The sequence below is a fragment of the Rhinatrema bivittatum genome, chromosome 10 (assembly GCF_901001135.1).
Source record: "Rhinatrema bivittatum chromosome 10, aRhiBiv1.1, whole genome shotgun sequence".
NCBI classification, from domain to species: domain Eukaryota; kingdom Metazoa; phylum Chordata; class Amphibia; order Gymnophiona; family Rhinatrematidae; genus Rhinatrema; species Rhinatrema bivittatum.
In genome coordinates, this window is record NC_042624.1 from 92101587 (window position 1) to 92118130 (window position 16544).

Genomic DNA, 16544 nt, shown 5'->3' on the forward strand with positions numbered 1-16544 from the left:
GTAGTAGCCGGGACGCGGATCGGAGCCGGGAATCCAGCAGGAAGTCCAGAGGTAGAGGTGGGCAGGAATGGAGCAAAAGATGGAACCGGAACAGGAGTCAGGGCAGGCAGCAGAACAGCAGAGACGAGGAACTAGCCAAGGATCAGGACAGGCAGCAGACACGGAACACCAGAAGCCAAACCAGAATCAGGAACCAGGAAGTCAAGCCGAGGCAGAATCAGGAGCTGGAGCAGGATCAGGAACAGCAACTCGATACTCCAAGGAGTGAACCTCATTGCAAGGCAAAGAATTGAAGACTGAGGCTGAGTGTTATACTTGTCGGCATCTGACGTCACTCAAGGGGCCGGGCTGAAGTTTCCCGCCGTGGGCCCTTTACATTCTGTCGTCCTATGCGCGCGCGCGCCTAGTGGGCGGAGTCTGGAGCTGGAGCTTGGCGGCGTCTCCCTCATGGAGACGCTGCCGCGGAGAGGCCCTGCCGCAGCCCAGCGAGGAGATGCCACAAGCCGTCCAGAGCTGGCAGGAAGAGAGGTGAGAGCCCGGCCGTGGAGTCCCGCGGCTGGGATTCGTAACATAGAGAACCTGCTGTTTAGCCCCTGATGCAGCTCCTGCGAAACATGATATCGTGTTGGACATGAAAAGTTTACAGACTCGTGCAACAAAAAAAGGGGAAGCAATTATTTTTCACTTTTTCTCTATTTGGGGTTTAATAATTTAGAAATGCATTCTTATATATAAACAAAGTATGGACCGATGATTAAATATAACCCTGTCAATCTATTGATGGAATATAGTTTATGTTCTAAGAGACGAAAAAGGGTAGTATGATGGTTCCAAATATCTAAAAATATTGTTTATGAGAAAAAAAATTGCTATTCTTTATTTTTTGGCAATACGTGTTTTGTTACTTTAGACTTCTTCGTTGTCACCGTGCATTGTGCTTTTTTTGGAATGATTTGTCCATAGCAACTACTCACATACGTGCACTTTACTCGAGTAAATGTGCAAAAGTGAAGTTATTTTATTTAATATCCTCACAGGTGAATTTTCAAAGGAGTTACGTGCGTTAATGTAACATACTATCATAGCAATTTTCAAAAGCCATTTTCTTGAGTAAAGTGCACTTAGGTTTCATGTAAGCAAGTGTGTCCCTGACAAACCTGTGCTAATTTGGATATTGGAAGAGTGTTCCAGTGGTGGCCGAGTGAAGCCACATTAGCAGAAACCACTCAGTGGGACAGGATAGCATAGGAGGTTATCATGGAGGAAATAAGCATTTTTTATAAAAAAAATTTTAAGTAAAAATCCATATTTTCCTCCGTTCGAGACAGTGTCTAATTTGTCATGGTTTGCGGGCGCCAAAAAACGAACAGAATTTTTCTGAAATTTCGGAAAAATTCATAGTTCATGTTAGTGCACGCTAACCATAGTTAGCGCGCACTAACTTTAAAATGTTAGCGCACACTAACGGGAGTTAGCACATACTAACACAAAAATCAGGACCCACGAAAAAAAAAAAAAAAACGAACCACGGGAAAAACGAAATTTCCCGCGGGGGCCCAAAAATGAAGCCCGAACTGATAAAACACAATGAAGCATATCTCTAATTGGCATTTGTATTGTGATATTGCTAAAGGCTATGGAAGGAACTTTTATGTGATAAACCCATTGATTTTCATAGGATCACATACAGTTATTTCATTAACAGTCAATCCTAATGCAATTTACTGTCCAATTTAATGTTTCTTGATTAGCAGATTTTATTTGTGCAAAAGAAAATCTTGGTAAAGCAAAATCTGAGTAGTCTGAAGAAGAATTTAGTAAAATGAGTTGCTCTTTCCTATGAGAAGTGATTAGCGAAAATCAGTATTCCTAGCAAAAACACCATCAGATTGTTACTATAGCTTAGAAGATCTCAAACAAGGCTGGCTCATTTTTGTCTACATCAGTTTCACTTGTTTTTATTTTTCTAGAAGAAACATATGAAAAAAGGTTCTGTAAATAACAGAGAATAAAGACAGCTTGCCTATATTTATAGGAACAATGTATATGAGGCCATATCAAAACACCAATGAGATCTTAAAATTTGCTTACTGCCAAAAATTTCTAGCCATCCTAGCTTTACAACTGGCCTGATCCCAGTATTGGAGCCGATGCCATCATCTGTGCCAGTAGCAGAAGACTTTTGGTACAGGGATTGGATTTTTAGATCTGAACTATGACTTTAAAACGAAGCAAAGATAAAAGCATGAAGCATATGCCCCTTCCTCCTTTCATTCTCTGTTTGACGGCCCTGGGCGTTCTGTTAGAGTAGTTCTTGTGGTGATGCCACATAACAATAAAATGTTCTCATGCTTAGGGGGAAAAAAAAGAAAGTAAACCCTTAAATACAAATACCCTACTTGGAATTTGCTTCCCAAGGACCTTAAATCCGAGCCATCATTTCTTTGCTTCAGGAAACTGTAAAAGGCTCATTAACTTGAGTGACTCTGAAATATCAAACACGACCAGACACTTCCTATGGACAGCTTGGTGCTTTTTCACAACCATCGTTATTTTGTGGGATGCCTCCACTGCTAGTAATTTACACCAACACTGGCCTCCTAGCCGTACCCAATCTCAAATCTGCACACCTCAACGTCACCCGCAAACGAGCCATAACAATTGCGGGCCCCTCCTTATGGAACTCCCTCCCCACCTGTCTCAGAAATGAACCTTCATTGCAAGTCTTCAAAAAACACCTCAAAACATGGCTGTTCCTAAAAGCATTCCCACCTGACACGTAACCTACCCAAATTCAACTGCAACACACCACGCCCCCCTACACAAGCACCTCGCATCACCATCTTCCCTCCCTTGCACCACCTTCCCCCCCTATCCCCCCCATTCCCCCCTTCAACCCTCCCTGCCAACCTAACCTTAATATATCCTCATCAACAAGTCATTTATGTACATATGTTATATACTACATCAAATGTTCAACGTAATCCTGTTATTCCTGTTATAATTTGTATAATTTGTTATATTTATTACAATGTTACAATTTATTATTTTTATTACAATGTTATAATGTAAAATAGGGCTGTTACTACCCTATTCTTTGAGTTATCTGGAAACCGATGTGATATCTCGATCGAACGTCGGTATATAAAAGAAATAAATAAATAAATAAATAAATAAATAAATTGTTACCATTCTGTGAAGTTACGTTTTTATATATGTTTTATATGTACATGTTGATTTGTATTGGTTAGGTTTTTATGTATCTATATATTATGAAGTAGATATTTAGAATCTAGCTGGCTAGGGAAGTTATTAGCTAGATAAACTTATCCGGTTAACTTATCCGGGTTATTCAGCAGGCTGGCTGCGCTGCTGAATATATCCAGATAACTTCTGAGTTAGCCAGATAAGTTTATCCAGCTAACTTTGGAGTTGCTCAATAGCAAGTCTAACTTATCTGCCTAACTTTGTTGGATAAGTCTAAATAGTGTTACTTTACCCTGTTAAGTTAGATCACTAAGTAGTTCTTCCCAGAGAGGCCCCCATCTTGCTAAGTGGCAACCACTAAACAGATATTCAGACACTGCCAGTTCACCAGATAAATCAGAACTTAGCTGGCTACATGGTGCAGAATATCAACCACTCTGGATTTTATTTGTTACCCGCTAGAACTGTGGATAGAATAGGCTGCAAGTCTTATGAATAAATAAATGCTTATCTGGCCTTCTATTAATGCAACAGAAGTAACTATGCAGAGAATAGTTTTTGTTTTTTTTGTGAAAATATAAAACATACTGCAGCCTTGAAGTAGGTCATATTGAGTAATGCATGTTTTCGGTGAGATCTAGTTTCCTCATATCAAAAGAAAATCAATTGATAGCCTTAGAAGTTGACTAATGCAGTACCTGTTGAGTTTAATTTCCAGAGAGTCTGTGTCAGAATCTTTTTGCATCCATATTCAGAAATATAAATATATCTATATAATACATTATTAGCTAATTGGTTTAGCCCAGTCTCTCTTCACCATCACTGCCATGACACCAATGTTCCTGTAATTTAAAATCTGTAAATGCCAGAATTTACCATTTGATGTCGGACTTCCTCAAAGGCACGTCTCTCCTCTTCTAAACGTTTTTTGGCTTCCTCTTCTGCACGCCTCTTTTCTTGTTCTTGCCTTTGTTTTTCTATTTCTTCAAATGTTAATTTTAGCTTTCCAGGAGATGTGCGTTCTTTTATGTCTTTTTTATATGTATCATCATCCTCATCCTGAGGGAAAGAGTTGTCACAAAAAACACATTTAATAAAATATTTTGTTACCTCTTTTAAAACTTTTTTTTTTAAAGAAAACTACACACTGTAGTGCCTGAATGTCGCTTGGCTTCTCTGAAAGATCTTCTGTGTTCATCGTATCTTCTCTTTTTATCTTCTTCATGCTTTCTTTTCGATTCTTCTTCTCTTTCTTTTTCTATATCCTCAAAATTCGTTTTGATTTTGCCTGGTGATTTGTTGGATTTTATGGGTACAACTATCACAGTCTCTGGATCTTCACCCTCCTGTATGAAAAAATATCAAGGGGGTTAAGAGGCAGCCACTGTTGCGGTGACCGCTATAGGCGTATCTGTTCTCTCTTCATAGGATATAATCACAGTTATTTCTGTATCCAAAAGGTTGCCACACTGTACAATGGTACACGGGTAGAACAGGCACCGTTCGCTTTGCTCTCCGCTACAAACTGCCCCATTTTTCATGATGGGGAAACCTTGATGAGATTCTAGTACATACTCTTGATAGTACAGCATTTCTACTGACAGGTGAATGGAAAAAACTACATTTAGAAGACAGGTTGAAAAGTGAAGCAGACAAAGCAGTTATGATACTTCAGTAACAGTTGTGTATAAAATAAATACACATACTGTAAAGAAAATACTGTTATCTTTTTTTTTACAGCGTGCTAGCAGTTCATGAATATAACTGCTAAGATATATTTGTCTCTTCAGAAGGGAAAGGACATTAATTTGTCATTCTGTATAATTTAAATAATTTCTTGTGTTTAACTGTTCAGGCTTGGCTTTAACTAAGGAGTAATGAACGAGAACTATTAAAACTGTATTAAAAAATAGTCGCTCGGTATTGAGGAGCAGCATTTCATATCAGCAGATCATCACATAATCTGAAATTCAGTAACAGTATTAAAATGTTAAGGTGAAAAAAGGCAAGCATGTGGTTGTCATGGCCATTTAGACACAGGAAACCAGGCTAGTGAAGGAAGAAATAGGAAAGAAATGTTTTATTCAAAGAAATATCTGTTTACCTCCAGTGCCGAGTCAGTTCCCGTATAGTTTATGTCCTCAATCTATTGAATGAGAATTTCTCGTTATTATGCGTATTGATGGTTTGCCTTCTCTTTTACACACAACATTTTAATCATTAAAACCAGCATGTTTGACTTCTTACTGTGGCCCAGGAAATTTGGGAGACAGGCAGAAGCCGTTCTTATCTTTGGAGGAAGGATTGTTTATACCATTGATTATTAATACATCATTAAATATAAGACTGAACATTTATGAGGGGTAGGGGTGAGGGTTATTGGCTGTTGGTTATTTTAACTACAGCACATTCTTTGTTTCTAATGTTTTTTCTTTGGTAGAAAGTGGATTTCAAGTTTTATTTTACCTTTTTAGATTTGAGATTTTATTTCAGTCTTACTCTACCATACAGTCTGAAGTTCTTTTTTTTTTTTCTTTTTGTAATTTTCACAAAAAAACAGACAAGAATTCTCTTGTACAGAAATAAGGAGAATATCATGGAACCTCATAAACCACAAAATTATAACAAACCAATGTATTATATATTACAAGTGATATCCAAAATATAGGAAATCGAGGGGAGACAAGTGTAATCACAGCGGATACCATACACAAGAAAAAAGAAATAAATCCCAGGAGTACCCCACCATTAATTCTAGCACCTAACCCTAATAACTGGGAATTCTTTAGGAGTGGGTATCGAAGAATGCACGCAATTGTGAAGGTTCACAAAAAACATATTTAGAATCTAAATAATGAACAAAACATTTGCATGGGTATCTTAACACAAATTTAGCTCCTCATGATGAAACTTCCATTCTCATAACAAGAAACTTTTTCCTCCGTAGCTGAGTAGCTCTTGCTAAATTGGGGTAGATCCATATTTTTTGGCCGTAAAACAAGGAGGAACGGTTTTGCAGAAAAAACCTTAACGCAGCATTTTTATCAGAAATAAAAGTAAATGATACTAATAGTGTAGCACGATTAATTACCACAGTATCCAAAGACAAATCCAGAATATCAGATAGATTTAAAGACTGCTCAGGTTGATGTTGATCAGCAGGTAACCCTTGATTCTGTTCATTTAAAGGTAAGTAATACATTTTTTTAAATAACCGGCCAATTATCCCAGAACCCGAGTAAGATAGGATTTAAAGAAATCACTAGGTGGAATCATTTTAACATAGGGAAAATTAAGTATACAGAGATTTACATTTTTCAGAACATTTTCAATATTTTCTAATTTCTTTGTGTGAACCAGTTCAGATTGCACTAGGCCATGCTGTAAGTTCTCAACTGTAGTCAGACGAGTATCAATCTGTCCCACTTTTTCACCAAGAGTATTAACAGCTTTATCCATACTTGAGATCCGTTGGTTAATATCCAGTGGAAATTGCTGCCTCCAAAGAAACTAGAGCAGTCCATAATGAATCCATTGTTAGCACGGGGGGGTTTTACCAAAGAAATTCTAGGTAGTGTGCATACCTTTGAACCGGCTTCTCTTACTCCCGGGGATACAATGACACCTTCCCCAACTCCAGAGGGGTCTGTTGGTTCCATCAAGCCTGAGGCCCGGCCAGGGTTCTCATAGCTGGAGGCTCCGGCCTTCCTCCTCCACAGCCTCCCAGCTCGAGATCTTTAAACAGGTCTCCATTCTGGTCAGAACTAAAGGGTTGGGTCATTAGCCCAACCAGTAAGATAGCAAACGGTGGGGAAGGCGTTGTAGGTGCACCTGGGCGTAGCGATGCTCCTTCAGCCAGCCACGCCGATGTCCGCTTTACTTCGAAAGTCACAGCGGATGCACCATCCAATGGCGTTATCGGTGGAGCTGGAAAAAAGGTCTCAATCCACGGCTGATGTTGATCAAGTAAGGGAGAAGAGACCAAATTTTCCCTTATCATCGCTTTCCTTTTCGTATGAGGCATAGCTAAAGGAAATAAAGCACAAAGGCAAAAGGAGACGGAGTGAGCTCTTCAGCATGCTTCCCAGGTGTCGGCAATCTTGCCTCCCTCAGTTATATATGTTTTTCAGTCTGAAGTTCTTTAAGTCCTCTCTAGGTCTGGAGAAAACTAGATTTATGCAGATTTTCATAACCTTTTAGTGGACCGATATAGGAATAATCCAAAGATGATGCTGTACATAAGTTCTGGAGATCACATTAGGCCTCAAACGTTCAAAAAGAATAGAACCATCCAGAAGTTTATCCGTCTTGCCATAATGATGTTTTATGATATTAATGCTCTGAGTACTTCTTGGGTTCAGTGAACCCCATTTGCACTTTGTAATATTTTATGAGAATGATTTTTATTGTTTAGATCAGTGGTTCTCAACCTTTTTTCTGTCGGGACACACCTGACAGATGGTTCTCACATGCGTGACACACTGACCCATGATCGTCACAGGGCTAGATGTAAATGTACAGTTTGCATCCACGGGAACCCCCCTGATCCACAATAATGGATGTAAAGCAGAATTATGACATTCCCCGTTCAACTCACTCTACAAAAAAGATATTCTGGTTCTGGTGTCATCTCAGTAACAGCAACTCAAACTCCTTCTACTTTCAGGCTCAATAGCCCTACTTATGAAAAGACAGCAGTTTACCACCAATGCATGTCCTCTTGAGAAAACGCAACAAATAAGACTGATAAAACACTTACATGCTAGTAAAATATCTCTGTAACAGACACAGAACCGACCTAACATACTCCCAGGATCTGTAGTAATGCACATAAACTAATCCACACACAGTTACACCTGTATTATGGAATACACTCAAACAGGAGCAACCCTATCTATGAAAAGGCAACACTACAAATATTAAATCAGGCCCTAAAAACCAATACACCTCTTATTAGGAAAACAGAACCAGCAAGCAGCTATAGATCCCCACACAGAAATAATTGTAAAACTATACTAATAAGCAGAATAAATGTTTCACAACAACTATGAACAGAATAACATCCAACAATTAAAAACTCATAAAAACTATTAAAAATTCTCCAAACACCAATAAAATATTTCAAAAAAAGCAGACACATCACATAATATTAAATAATTAAAATAGCAGTCAATCAAGAAAAATAAACTTAAAAAGCCACCTTTACTTACCCCCTCCAGCAGCTTTCCTACTCCTCTTCCATGCAGGCTGTAGCACACACCAGAAGCAGCAGTAGTGGCTAAGCTCTATACTCATGGTCCTCTTCCTTAGGGCCCATGTCTCTCACACACACACACACACCATACCAGTCATGCCCCCATGACCAGTTTCTGTCTCTCACACACAAATCATCTCCCAGTCTTTGACAAACACACCAGTCACCTTCCTGAACAGTTTCTCTCATGCCATACACACACACACAGGCTTCCCACTCCCGTGTTCCACTTACATATATGGGCTTCTCACTCTCATAATCACTTTCTCTTTCTCACATACACTCACCAGTCTCTCACTCCCATGCTTGTTCTCTCCACATGCACAGGCTTCTCATTCCCATAATCACTTTCTTTCTCTCAAACATACACACACACCAGTCACCTGATCTCTCTCATGCATACACACACAGGCTTCCCACTCCCATGTTCTCTTTCAGATATACAGGCTTCTCACTCCCATGCTGTATCTCACACACTCCCAGCTTTCTCACTCCCATGCTCACTCTTCACATGTACAGGCTTCTTATTCCCATAATCACTTTCTTTCTCTCTCTCACATACACGCAAACACACACCAGTCACCTGATCTCTCTCATGCATATACACACACACATAGGCTTCCCACTCTCATGTTCTCTTTCAGATATACAGGCTTCTCACTCCCATGCTGTGTCTCACACACACACAGGTTTCTCACTCCCATGCCCACTCTTCACCTGCACAGGCTTCTCATTCTCATAATCACTTTCTCTCTCTCTCTCTCACACACACACCCGTCACCTGATCTCTCTCATGCATACACACACACACAGGCTTCCCACTTCCATGTTCTGTCTTACATACACAGGCTTCTCCCTCCCATGCTGTGTCTCACACACACCCAGGTTCTCACTCCCATGCTCACTCTCTTCACATGCACAGGCTTCTCATTCCCATAATCACTTTCTCTGTTACACACACACACACCCAGTCTCTCTCTCATTTCCATGCTCGCTCTCCACGTGCACAGGCTTCTCATTCCCTGAATCACATTCTCTCTCTCACATTCACATACACACCAGTCACACGTCACCTTACCAACCAGTCTCTCTCATATACATGCACACACACAGGCTTCCCACTCCCATGCTCTCTCTCACATAATCAGGCTTCTCACTCCCATGCTTTCTTTCACACACACCCCCACAACACCAGGCTTCTTACTCCCATGCTTTCTCACATACCCAGATTTCTCACTTCCATGCTTTTTCTCTCTCTCTCTCTCTCTCACACACACACATCCCTGACTGTCTCACACTCTCACATACACATCAGTCATCTCCTTGAGCAGTCACTTTCATTGTCTCTCACATATACACATACATCAGCTCTCTGACCAGTTTCTCTAAATCACACACATACTCTCGATCAAATACATTCTCTCACTTACACACAGGCTCTCAATCACACACATTCTCTCACTTACACACAGGCTGGCTGGCTGCTTCTCTCTCTTTCTGTCACTCACCCCCCCCAGCACAAACGGTAGCTGCTCCTCCAGCCCCCACAGGCCAAGAAGGAAGAATTCCATCGATCGCGGGAGGCTCATGCTGCTCTCTCCTTTCCCTTCCGCTATCTCCCCCAAAGCAGGAAGATCAGCTGCCTCTCCTGCTGCCACCGGACTCCTGCTATCTTCGGGCGTCCGAACTTCCTGTCAGGGGGGGGGGGGGTAGCGGAAGCGCAGCGCACAACGTCCGCTTCCTCCCTCCCCCCCCCCAAGCAGGAAGATCGGCGGACCATACGGCCCGACGCCCGAAGATAGCAGGAGAACGGGTGGCAGCAGGAGAGGCAGCTGATCTTCCTGCATTGGGGGGAGGAAGCGGAAGCTGCACGCGGCGCTTCCGCTCCCCCCCCCCCCCCCGAACAGGAAGACCGGTTGGCCATACGGCCGCAGCAGCGCTTCCCCATGTGTGCCGTGGGTTTCTCTTGCGGCACGGCCTTTCTTCTTCCCGCGCACCACTTCCTGTTCCGGGTCCGGGGGGGGGGGGGGGGGGAATGCAGGTGCGGGAAGAAGAAAAGGCCAGCCGCGGATGCCACAGCTTTTTTTTTTTTTTGCACCGCTGCCGTTCCCGCTGGGCTTGAACGTGCTGATAGCCCGGCGGCAACGGCAGCAGGGAAGAACGAGCAGCGGGAGGGACCGGGAGCCACGCGACACACCTGCCGGTGCTTGGCGACACACTAGTGTGTCGCGACGCACCGGTTGAGAACCGCTGGTTTAGATTGTATGAAGTAAATTGTGTTTATCCCAGTGGTCATCCATTTGTTGAACACTGCTTTATAGCCCCTAGGGAGAAGTGCATTCCATATCTGAAAAATAAAAAAAAGTGGTCTCTGTGCTGATTTAACTTAAAAACTCTTTACTAGCACACCTGCTTTTAAGAAATGGTGTGGCTTCAAATTATTTTGCATGCTCTCCAAAAATAATAGCAGAGTGAACACAAGAGACTTTGAGATGTTAAGCCTCCCCTAAAATTTGCCCCAAACATTTCAAGACAGCCTGAAAGTCTCTTCCCATTGTCGCAGGCCTAGAGCTGCAGAAAATGGGAGGTATTTTAAACCCAGCACTCTATTGGCTTCAGGTGCATTAGGGGGGCGTGGGGAGACAGGGTGGAGGGACGACAGCAGTCAGCAGTGCCTCATACCCATCCTGTAGTAGCTGTTCTCTCTTCCTCCCAGAAGCAGGGCTGCTGACACTCTTGGTGTCATGTTCAGGGACACAGTTTTAACATGAGTTTCTGCAGGAAAATTCATTCAGGCAGTCCTATGTCTCTTTTCTGCTGCCCAGCCCAGCTCAATCACTGAAGCTGCCCAGCACATACCAGCTGGCTTCAGTCTCCTGGTTTGGACCATACAGGGTCCCATAGTCTCCATGGGGTCTACATTCCAAACCATGAGACTGAAGCAGGCAGGTAGGGGAGAAAGATGCTGGTAAGTGTGCTGTTCTTCTGCCTCTCAGCAATCAAGTTGGTGAGACGGTGGGCGTTAGAAGATGGAGAGAGATCTGAGGGGTGGGGGTAGGGGCGGGGATGGAAGCAGCAGCCAAAAAGAACACATTTTCCAGCATGAATTTGCAATAAAATTGAGTCCCTATCAATAAGGTGATAGTAGCAGCTGAGGTAGTGTGGCAGCAGCACAGGTAATGGAGATAAGGCTGTTGCAGCTGATCTGCTGAACTCCAGGCCTCTGCGGAGCATTCTGGGGAGAAGACCATCAACTAGTAGGTGACTTTCCATAGGTAGATGCCCAATTTGTCAGAAGGGGAGTTCAAGTTTTGGTGGATGGAGGCAGCTCGGCAAGCACTCACACAGAAGCAAGTCCAGTTCCACTGCCAGCAAAGGATTGCTGGCATCACCACTCCTTTCTCCTTTCTTTGTTCATGTGTATAGACAGTGAGCCCGGGAACATTGTGTTGTAAATAGAAACAGCAGCTGCCCACTTCTTAACACTTGCTTTGAGCACAGAGCTGGTGGTATTCTGCTCCTTAGTGCACGAGAGGGCTGAAGTCTCTTCTCTGGCTGCCATTCTGTCTGCCGGTTGGATGCCTGCTCTTGGTCTGTGCATGTGAGGTAACAGCTAGTCAGCTCCTCTCCCTGTAGCCAGGAAATAAGCCACTGCCATGAGCCAACCTCAGCTATGATGTGTATTGGCTGGCACCCTACAAATATTTTTAAAACTCATAGGTCAACTATGTTTATCTCCATGCGTTGCAAGATCAGCACAGCTGCTAGCTAGCTCAACCTCCTCAGTCAAAAGGTTCACATGCCACCTACATGTGCCCAATTAAAAAACTAATTAGCAAAGAGGCTCAGAAAGGGTATTAATTAGAAAAACAAAGTTGACACATGAAACTTTCAGACAATTAAGTACATTGTGCAAACAGCCTGTTAATTTTATCCTAACATTAGAAACATAAACCTTATGTAGGTCATCTCCTAAAGTCTCCCTGATGATGTTGTATTATAAATTAAATGCTGTTTTGCTCTTTGGAGACAATGCCACTGCAGAGAATCTAGTAGGAGCACAGCAGCTGAGAGAGGCTCCTGACTGCAGCTCAACCCTTCAGTGGGTCTGTGCTCCAGAGAGCCTTGGAAACAAGGACTCGGCTAAGGCCAAAGCAGAACCTGAGGGGAAAGAGACCACAACAAAGAAGGCCACTGAGCAGGAAGAGCACCAAGGGCTAGATCCTACAAGAACTGTGTTGGAAGAAACAGAGAGCTCACGGTGGAGCTTTGTAGCCCTATCAGGAGGCGGCAACCCAGAGTGCCCAGAAGAGTGGCGGCATAGAGTGGCCTGCGGGGTACAGTGCCGTTGGCCTAGCATGGATACGGCAAGGAGGCCAGATGGAGCCACTGCCACCAAGCCCCCAGATGGAGTTACCGCCGTGACCCTAGAGGAAGGCGCAGTGGAAATGCTGCAGGGACCTCAGGAGGTGCAGCGAAGACTCCAGCAGGAGGCACAATGAAGACTCAAGCGGGAGGCGCTGTGGACTTCACAGAAGAGGAAACCGTGGAGAGCACAGAGGACAACTGAGCTTTTGGATACAGATTTTGGAACTTGTTTATGGTTAATGTTACAACTATTTGCGTACACGAAGAATACCCCTAACTTTATTTAATAGAAAGCCAAAAATGATTTAATCTTCATATGTATAACATTTTTTGGTAATAGGGTGGTTCATTCTTTGTGCATTCCTTAGATAGGCTTTACATACAGGATCAGCGTTGAATGCATTAACATCCACGTACCTCTTCTGCTTTTTTTGCCAATTCACGCTGAATCTTCCGCTTCTCAATCAAATCTTGCTCTAATCTACGTTTTCTTTCCTCCTCCATTCTTTTTCTTTCTTCTTCATGTCTTTGTTTTTCCATTTCTGCAAATTTGCCCTTAACAGTGCCTACAAACAGATAAGTCAAACTGTTGGTGTTTACTGGGTAGGGATGTGCACACAAAATTTTGGTTTGATTTGTTCATTCGCTTTGGCACAAAGAAATGTTGGTTCATTCATTATAGCTTTTTTTGGCACTATTTTTTTTTTTTGTTCATGCTTTTTATTTATTTCTGTTTGATTACTGCTTCATAGTAAGATTCTCAAAGCGGGTACAATAATAAACACATTAAATATATTGCAAATAACATTAGCATAAGCATCAACATACAGACAAAAAAACTATACAATAACAAAGAACTATAAAATGTACAAACAAATTAAAAGAAATATAGTGAAAAACAAAAGTTATGCTCTATGCATGGGTGAGAGAGTGCCCCTGTTTTCCCCCTATAAACCTTTTGTAGGACCAGGCTAGATGCCTGGTCCACCTTAAATCCCCAAAATGGAGAATGCTTTATGGGCAGGACCTTGCTGACAGGAGGAGCTCCGAGGGCATGAACAATGAAAGGGCAATAAGGGCTGGATTTTCAAAAGGCCCGGCGATGTGCATAAGTCCTGGGGCTTTACTAAAGGGGCGTGGTGGGTTCAGGCTCTTGGCACAGCTCTTGGCACATATTTGCCGCTGTGCCGGGGATCGCGCGCCGGCAGTCAGCTGGCGTGCGCAAAAGGTAAAATAAAGGTCGGGGGGGTTAGAGTAGGGCTGGGGGGAAAGGTTAGGGGAAGGGGTGGGAAGATCAGGCTAGGGGGGAGGAAATGGGGGAAGGCAGTGTGGCCTGGCGCGCGTAAGGTGCACAATTGTGCACCCCCTTGCTCGCGCCTGCGCACGAATGTTATAAAATCGGGCGTACATGTGCGCGCGCCAGGTAGCGCACACTCATGTAGGCCACACGCGCTTCTTTTAAAATCTACCCCTAAGAGTGTAAGCCCAACTGGGATAAAGAGCCCCTGTCTCTTGAGGAGTAGGAGCTCCTGAACCTCTCTGGGAAGTTTTGTGTTCAGAGGTCTGCGAAGGAAGGCAGTATTGTGACGTTTATTTCGCTATTTAAAGTTAATAAAGTGAAACTGCAAGAGAAAAGGCTGGAGTAGGTGTTTACTGCTCCAGCCCAGAGGATTTTGCTCAGCCAGTCCTCACAGCATGTAAATGCCATTTTACATGCATAAACTACCAAAAGGAATGAAAATGAATGCATATCTCTACCCAAGGGTATTTGTCTTATTCACTCACCTGTCAACTTTGGAACATAACCTTTTTCTGTTTTACTTGACTTGTTCTCTTCTTCATCATCGGAGGCAAGCAATTCTTTCATCTGTTGAAGTAACATAAGCAGAATTAAACTGGAATTTCTCTTAGCTATTAATCCTTTCTGTTAGCCTTTTGCCAGACTGAACCATATAGGATACAGTACTACCTGCTGGCTCAGCAGAACTACACCATTTGTTTTAGGAAGAGTACCTAGCTCACTGCCTCCTCTTCCCTCAGTCTAAGCACTTTCCTGGCCATACTGTAGGGAAAACTGAGACATGATAACATAAACCCCTATTACACTCATAACAAGTTTGCACCATCTTGTGCACTCACCTTTTATGAGGGTGCGTTTGGACCAGACTGAAAAGAGACTAACAGAAAAAAGATTTAACAAGTTAGAGAAATTCCTCTTCTATTGCCTTGCCAGTCTGTACCTTGTAGGGACTTACTTCAGCAGTGCCCTATTCAGGTGGCGTAAATACAGCTTTCAAATGCCAGCCTCATCCTTCAATGCCCACCTGTCAATATGATATCATTTACTAAAGGTATCATTGCAAGTGGCAATGTAATGACACATGCAGACAGCCTCTGTACTATTTTAACAAGTTTCTTCACTCACTTGATGAAGAGAGAGGATAACTCTCAAAAGCCTGTGACAGAAGTATTAAGTTACTCCAATAAAAAGGTATCACCTACAGTCTGTTTACCCTTCATTCCAGGTCTCCAAATTAAAATTTTAAACACTTCTAAATATTAAAAAATGTGATTTTTTTCCCACTAATGAAGGCTTGGGCTCTGGGCATAAGGTGCGTCCTAATTCAAATGAAATGGTGAATTAACCGTAGGAATGAAGGTAGTTTTACAGATAGGGGTAGATTTTAAAAGGTTGTGTGTGGGCACGCGCACATGTACACCCGATTTTATAACTTGCGCATGCAAGTTATAAAATCAGGGGTCGGCGCACGCAAGGGGGTGTACATTTGTGCACCTTGCACGCGCCGAGCCGCACTGCCTTCCCCCATTCCCTTCCCCTAACCTGACGTTCCCACCCCTTCCCCTAACCTTTCCCCCCCCTAGCTCTACTCTAACCCCCCTCAAAAATTTTGTTTTACCTTTTGCGCCCGCCTCTGGGCAGGTGCAAGTTGCACGCGCCGGCCAATCCCTGGCACAGCAGCAAATATTGCCGCTGTGCCGGGAGCCTGACCCTTCCCCGCCCCCGGACCACCCACGCCCCGCCCCCTTTTTGCAAGCCTCGGGATATACACGTTTCCCAGGGCTTTACGCACGCCGCCGGGCCTTTTTAAAATAGGCCCGACGCACGTAACCCTTTTAAAATCAGGCCCATAGTTTCTAGTTTATTACTAAAGTATTGAAAAAAAAAAAGGAAATGGAAGACAGAGCCTGCATCTTACTGAGTCGTCTCACTGAACAGATTGTTGAAGGAAAACTGATTTGTCAAGAAATGTAAGAATTAAGTAGCTTCATTATTATCTTTAAAACCATAAACTTCAATTTGGTGACCAAATTCTAACGGAGGATCAGATCACACTGCAAACCCCCCCCCCCCCCAATAAAAAACACAGCCCTTATAATATTGGGTTGGAATGGGAGCTCTTCCTCCCATTATACCTTAATCGCCAACAGTGCTGCTACCTACTCCCTTATTGGGTGATGCAGCAAGCTAGAGTTGCTCTAATGCCCGATATATGCGGTAATTTGCACGGCCCTGCCCAGCATCCCCCCCCTCTATTACAATGACCTACTTTGCATGCAATTTGCATGCATGAATAATGTAAATGCATGCAAAGAAGGTCATTAATATTTTATCATGGCTGTCTGAGAAAGTAGTCAGCCACTCCTGGGAGTGCCCAAGGGTCCAGTGTTATATTTAAAGGATCTTACAAAGGAG

The 16544-nt window shown here is 43.0% G+C and overlaps 1 protein-coding gene across 12 annotated transcripts in view; it reads right to left on the reverse strand.

Moving 5' to 3' along the window:
- NEXN (nexilin F-actin binding protein) overlaps positions 1-16544 on the reverse strand; it is a 90640-nt gene that overhangs the window by 33957 nt on the left and 40139 nt on the right. For 9 of the 12 annotated variants that reach the window (XM_029617451.1, XM_029617449.1, XM_029617450.1 and 6 more), the window contains 5 exons: positions 14615-14696; positions 13247-13395; positions 5312-5353; positions 4356-4553; positions 4084-4266 (listed from right to left, as the gene is read on the reverse strand). In XM_029617451.1, the coding sequence (XP_029473311.1) occupies positions 4084-4266; positions 4356-4553; positions 5312-5353; positions 13247-13395; positions 14615-14696 (654 nt within the window). The remainder of the gene's footprint in view (positions 1-4083; positions 4267-4355; positions 4554-5311; positions 5354-13246; positions 13396-14614; positions 14697-16544) is intronic. The other 3 variants (XM_029617455.1, XM_029617448.1, XM_029617454.1) reach the window with 2 other exon arrangements.